Genomic DNA, 6,904 nt, shown 5'->3' with positions numbered 1-6,904 from the left:
TCCCTTATGCATTTCTTTGCCGGTGTGGCTATGTCTGCACAGCATGTCTATTTATTTGTTAAGCTTACCTGCTACACTAACCAATTATTGTCTAGAAAAGCACTTTATTTAACTCTTTGCATCATGCTTGACTTGCAGATGGTGACAACCACGTTCTATATGGGCCAAGGTTACTGATAATATTTCAGATTGCATAGCAAGATAAAGTAAATCTGTAACAAAATTACACATAAACCAATTTGCATTGTCCTGTGATCCCAAATCTCTGTACTAGGCCAATGAAAATGCTACAGCTTTCATACTGAGGTATATTGAGGGTAAAGCTTTCCTATAGACAAAATTTTGCTCTGAATCATTGGTGACTAAAACAGGCAATTCACGCACCAAGCTCCTAGTAATTAACTGTTCTCATTGCAATACCCTTGCAGTAAGACACATTGGAGGCTAGAGAACCTAACTGAGATAACCCAGGAAATATGGTGATACAGCAATTTATGAAAACCCTGTACTCATACTTTGCCTGTTCTGTGGATGACCAGAGTTGGGGATCTATGACTTTGTCCCACTGACCTTGTGATTATCTAAATCACATTAAATTTGTGGTTGAAGATCAGACAAATCTAGTTGCAGATCTCTCTCCTCTGTGTCAGTATTAAGGCAAAAAGAGTCAAGAGGTTCTGTTCATCTGGGCACCCAAACCAGAATTTTTTTTTTCACCACACTCTTTTCAGCAAACATAGGTAATATTTTAAAGCTTATTCACAAAATACAACAAAAGCAAACTGCAGATCCTCAGCTGGTACAAAGTGATGTTGCACTACTGACGTTAATTAAAGCTCTCACTCTTATGTCATCCGATGACCTCACTCCAAGTCTTTATTAAATATACGTAAATTGAGCAAACGTTGATATCAGCAAAAGCTGCACTACAACTAACAGAGTGATTTGTGCATGAACTCTTTCAGATCAATTTAAATCTGGCTTATGAAGGCTTAGCTTCTATTGGTGGATTTGCAAGTTCAAGCAAAACCTCCTTAAAGTATTCTAAGCTGACATAAGAATGTTCACTCATGACTTTGCCTCAGCTTAACTAAATTGGATTCAAAACTGAAAAGCAGTGGGCACACTAACCCAAAGTATCAGAAAAGTGAGACTGAAATAGGAAAGAAATAACATGAAAAGGTTTGCATTTCTGGGAATAAGCAAGAGGTTGGCTTGGTGGAGGTCCTATGTGGCATACACACACATATCAGCCCACCAAGTTTCCTTCCTAACATACTCATACTTGTAGGAACCCTGGTCACTGACCCAACATCCCTTTTCCTCCCTGTACCATTGCTACAGCTGAAATACATTCAGTCTTTATGAGCTATTGGAGGTAGTGAATTAGCTTGTAAACCATGATAAAGTGTAATTGAGAATACGTGCTATTGGAAAATCAAATCATTTTATTTTTAGTTTGTCTAACCACACTTAACACGACTAGGGACAGTTAGACCTTTCATTATTAGGAGTTCATATGCTCCAAAATGCACAGGAAAATTGCCAGCACAGTGATGCATTAAATAATGATAATGTTGAGAAGCAAACAGTGACAGTAAGAAAATAATAATAGTTTGCTCTATTATAATGTCTTTTTCTTGAATAACTGAAACTTGATGGCTAGAAAAGGAGCAAGGAAGTTCTCATTTATACTGCAATAAGAGACCTGTTTCATCAACACCGTATCTAAATTTTGGAAACATTGGTCCTGAGGCAAAGGCACAGAGTAGCACTTGGATGGCCAAGAGGACTTGAGACCATCAGACCAGTCCTTTCCCTGATTTCAAACAGGCTCTGAGACCTGTCTGAGTTTGATACAAGTCTCAGTAGCTCCCATCCCGTAAGGGGTCTGAAAAACAAGTCTAAACTTTTGCCATCCTGCCTCTCTGTCCCCCAAAAAGACCCCAGTAAGACCAGTATCCCACCTGACAGTTACTGTAGACCCTGGGGGTGTCATGAACATGTCACCACCCTGCGTCACCCACCACTTCCCAGGCCACATTAGAGCACAGCATAAATTAACTTAGGTCTATCTGTCCCAAATCATGAAGTCTCCCATGTCTCCTTATTTATTGTCCACCAGGGAATTATTTCAGAGGTACCACTTCCCTGCAAGTTTCTTCCCAGCAAGGAAGGTTATTGGAGTATTTTGAAAGGATGAGTGGGATGATGATAGACCATTTAATGTGAAAATGATACTAGGCAAAGTCATGGTGAGGCTGCTACAAGATACATGCAGGAAAGAAATAGCATAATTAATGCTAGCTAGCATGATTTCATGGGAATAGTTCTTGTAAAACTGATATGGTCCTTTGATTTGATTACAAATTATGCTGATGACGGTAAGTGTGCTGATATAATATTCTTAGATTTCAGAGAGGAATCTGATACCATGGGACATCGTGATGAAAACATGAGCTTTGTACCAAGCCAAGTAAACATATTTTAAATTAATTTAAAATGTGTGATGGATCTCAAAAAGTATTTGTAAACAGTGATGACACTGTAAATTCGATGATGAGTGTGTCAGGGTGAGCGATTCTTCAGAATAAGAACTCTCCTTAGTCTAGACTTTAACACCATCTGGAAGAAAATATAAAATCTTCACTGACAATACACAAAGTGGGCAGAGTAGTAAGTGATATCACGGATAAGGGAATTATACAGACTGATCTGGATCAGAGTGAAAAACAGATCAATGGTACAACATGCATTTTAATAAAATCCCATACCTCGTACACCTCAGGAGGAGGAAAGTAGGTCACTCTGGGGAATATTTCTTAGAAAACAGGAGCTGAGAAGGATTTAGGGATTGGGATGACTGTTTAACAGGACACAAGCTTTTGGGCAGGTCCAATAAATGAGGTGACTAATACAATCCTGTGATACACAGGGAAAAAGCTCAGCAAGCAGGGTAAGAAGGCAGTAATTCAGTACTAGAATTCCACCAAACTGCTGGAAATAGAGTGATAAATATGGGTAAGTCTCTGTAGGGAGCTATGAGTGTAATTAGAAATCTGAAGGAACCATGACAGTTCAAAAGAAGCTCAATTTTTTCAATTTCCCAAAGCAATGTTCAGTGGTAGCTCACCAGTAGTGAAGACAGGGATGATAGGAGAAGAAGCCTAACAGAAGGTGGCTAGTGTCTCAAGTTCAACAAATTCAGCCTAAAAATACAGCACCTGGCTCTAACAGTAAGGGCAAAGGACACCAGAAACAAATTATCTAATAATAAAATTTTTGTCCATTATTTAAAACCATGACACTGTAAATCAGATGTCTTTGCAAAAGCTGTGCTCAAGCTTTGGCTAGAACTGGAATTACTGTGGGAAGTCTGGTGGGCTCTGCTGTAGCAAAAGGGAAAATTAACGCATCCTGCAAATCTATTCTGAATTTAAATTCTCAAACAGCTTCAGCTGAGGAGGTGGCCCATGACATCAGGAGAGCTGGGGGCCAGGCCCAGGCTATAGATTGCACCACTATGAATTAGGACAGAGGGTGGTTCAGTTTCTAGGCTATCCCTAAAGAATTCACCTGGAAGTTGGTTTCCCCTGTAAAGGTGTTGATGGAAATCAAGAAGTATGACACCTTTTTGTATCCATGGCTATATATATGTTGCTATTCCTGGCTGCAACAGAAATTCATCCCTTCCCATGGCAAGGTTTGCAGATGAACTTTTAACATGATTTTATGATAATAACCTGCCTTTATGTATTCAGGTCTTTAAGTCTTCTCACTTTTCTCAGTGTAAATCAAGAGTGCTTCCATCAGACCAAATGGCATCACACTGGTGTAAGAGCAGAAGCAATGAGAGAAGAATGAAACCCCCTGTTAATAATTCATTCGGAGAGGTGTTACAAGATTTGCTCCAGCCGCATGTCATGTTTTGTTATCTACAAGCCGTTGAACATAATTCAGCAGAAGGAAAAAAAGCAGGATGCAGGCATGGCCATCACTTGCACTGCTGAAACCTGGATGACTGTGGCTTGTCACAGGGCTTGCGGGTGGGAGCTGAGTTCAGCGGCATATGTAACATAAGTGCAGTGGCTTTGTGCTACATGGATTAAAATTGAACAAAAAATACTGTCCTACATAGCAGTAAATAAAAGCAAATTAAACTGGCCTTTTGGTTAACACAGTAAATTTGGTCTTAAAACAATGAAGTCAGAAATTGATTAATGTTCAAAAATGAAAGATAAAATTAGCCAAAAAAAAAAAAGAAAGAAAGAAAGAAAGAAAGAAAGAAAGAAATCAGGAATGGGCTTATATGGAAGAAAAAATGGTCAAGCAGCCTTTCCTGTGCGACAATTAGCTTCATTCATAAATGCACAAAATATAAATCTGGGTTTTGCAAGATCTACATAATTTTGTATTGTATATTGTAGATGAAGCTGCTGCTATACATACATGAAAACCATTTCACTCTTCCGGGTATTTTTCTTCCTCAGCAGTACAAAAATGATGGGGAAACGAATGTTACATTATTAGCCTGTCAGAAAATTGGACACTAATACGAGAGGAAAACAAGAACTGACATTTTCCATAATCAGATTCACAATTGAATAAAATTAAATTTTTATGGATCAATATCACCTTGTCTCAGTTTCAGAAATGGAGATGGAGAAGAGCTTAGTGTCTACCTACCAGATTTTAATCTCCAAAGGATGAGACAGAGATGGAGACAAATTCATGTAGTGGGGCTGGTGTCTGCAGCAATGCTGTCAGACAGCTTTGCCCGGACCATGCAATGGCAGCATCTCCAAAAGCTCTGAATATGGAGAAACCTTGCTGACATAGGAAGGGGAAAACTACATTTTGTGATAGTGTGCTTCCTTCAGAAAATATATGGTTTTACACAGAGGTTTACAACCCTGCCTGGGTTGGCATGTAGGAACTTTACAGCAACTCCCAGGAAAAAAAAATGATGAATTCTTTGTTAAATTAGAATGCTTTCACTGTTTTAATCATGCATACTGATCAGACAGGGGAAGTTGGCTTTGTACAGTATGTCTCAATCAGTTATTATTTAAATAAGCAAAATTTATCATAGCTAGAATTCACATCCCAAGGACTATGAAGGCCTGAGTTCAGTAAAAGATTGCAGAAATCTTTTTTGGTCTATTTTGAGATACTGTGATGTACCCCAGCCATTTCCAATTAATCGTATGATTATTAGAGATGGTTTGACAAAAGTGTATTATCCACTAGCATCTGAGAGGTCATGATGACTTTGCAGATTGTTCTTGAATTAAAAGATTCCTCTTGAAAAAACATCATTCCATGGGTGGGATGCCAACAGATTAGTTCTTCAATTACAAAAAGAGAAAAAAAAAAAAATGTGTGAAGCCTTTAATGGTGGTCTGGCTCCTTATGTAGTGTTAGTACCTGTCACCATGGGAGGGCTTAGCCTAATTAATCAAGGGTGCACAACAGCTTGTTAGCAAAGTGTCTATATAAGTGCTGACATTAACTCTGTTTTATCTTTCCTGTTTCACCCAAGGTGGTGGTCAATGCCCTCGTGGGAGCCATCCCTTCCATCATGAATGTTCTGCTCGTATGCCTCATCTTCTGGCTTATCTTTAGCATCATGGGAGTGAACCTGTTTGCTGGGAAATTTGGGAAGTGCATTAATAAGACAGAAGGAGATATGCCTTTAGACTCTAAAATTATTAACAACATGAGTGACTGCATACGCTATAATGTGTCAGGCACGTTTTACTGGACAAAAGTTAAAGTTAACTTCGATAATGTTGGTGCTGGGTACCTGGCTCTGCTACAAGTGGTAAGTGTGGCCATCAGAAACTAAACTAATGGGCAAACGTTGCTTGTTGCCACTGAAATCATCAGTTTAAAGGCTCACATCTTCCTGTTTTTTTCAGCCTTACCTATTAGGGAAATGCTTTTCCTCAAGTGTAAATGAGTCGTATTTGGTGTATTAATTTGGCATAGAAATATTTATGGCAGCTTCTGGGTTTAGTTTGAGTTTCTGGTGCATCACTAATATAGTCCTCTGGGAGGTGATTGGAATATTGAGATGAATTAAAGACCAGTTTATCTATACTGTAATCCAGAGCAAAGTTCAGTTCCAGAAACAAAAAGTCATGGTCCAGGAAGGACTGTTCATGCAGACAGAGCGCACTGGCCTTCCTGAACTGCCTGGGACTTCACTATACCCTGCTAGGAAAAAAATGAATTTACAATACCTTCAGTTACTCAGCTGAAGTTATTGCATAAGCTGAAGTCACAGAGGAATCTTAATTTACAGTTGTCTGCTCACCTTCCATGGAGGTGTTCGAGAAAGACACTGGTGTCTCTCATTCTGGTTCCTCACCTCTTTTCCACCTGCTAAACACAGTAAGTCAGATTGAACCTAATTATGAAACATGGTGGTGATCACATTGCTGTGAGTCCATATAACCTGGTCTCTCTGGAAAGATGGCAAGAGTGTATCAGAGAAGAGACTGTTGAGGTTCAAACATGATGGGAATATTTGATCTATAAAGACAGAGTAAGCCACTTTTACAACCGTTTTCAATAGAAAATGTAAAACATTAATAAGTGGATTGTATGCACTAAGATTTACTGTGTTATGACACAGCACAACCTAATGGATAGAGCCACAGGAGATTCCATCTTGTCCAGACTCTGCTGCTGGACCGCTAAGTGATTTTAGAAAAATTGCTTTGTGTTTCAGTTCCATGCGGCCCTCATGTGAAATAGTGGTAATTACACTTATTTCCATTGTTCCTAATTTGCTCTGAGCCTAGTGATTACAAGTGCTGGATGTGCACTAGGAGCATTTATAGTGTTGCATTTTATGTATGCAGAGTAAAACAAACCCCTTGCTACATCCTTGGATGGG

At 39.1% G+C, this 6,904-nt stretch overlaps 1 protein-coding gene across 1 annotated transcript in view; it reads left to right on the top strand.

The window, feature by feature from the left end:
* Positions 1–6,904, top strand: part of LOC104526782 (sodium channel protein type 5 subunit alpha) — a gene marked incomplete at its 5' end in the record, with an annotated part of 72,507 nt that overhangs the window by 53,539 nt on the left and 12,064 nt on the right. Inside the window, one exon of the mRNA XM_010170331.1 lies at positions 5,543–5,824. Coding sequence (XP_010168633.1) covers positions 5,543–5,824 — 282 coding nt within the window. The remainder of the gene's footprint in view (positions 1–5,542; positions 5,825–6,904) is intronic.

This window comes from Antrostomus carolinensis, unplaced genomic scaffold (assembly GCF_000700745.2).
Source record: "Antrostomus carolinensis isolate BGI_N321 unplaced genomic scaffold, ASM70074v2 scaffold15596, whole genome shotgun sequence".
Classification (NCBI taxonomy): Eukaryota; Metazoa; Chordata; class Aves; order Caprimulgiformes; family Caprimulgidae; genus Antrostomus; species Antrostomus carolinensis.
This window is presented reverse-complemented; position numbering and strand designations above follow the sequence as displayed.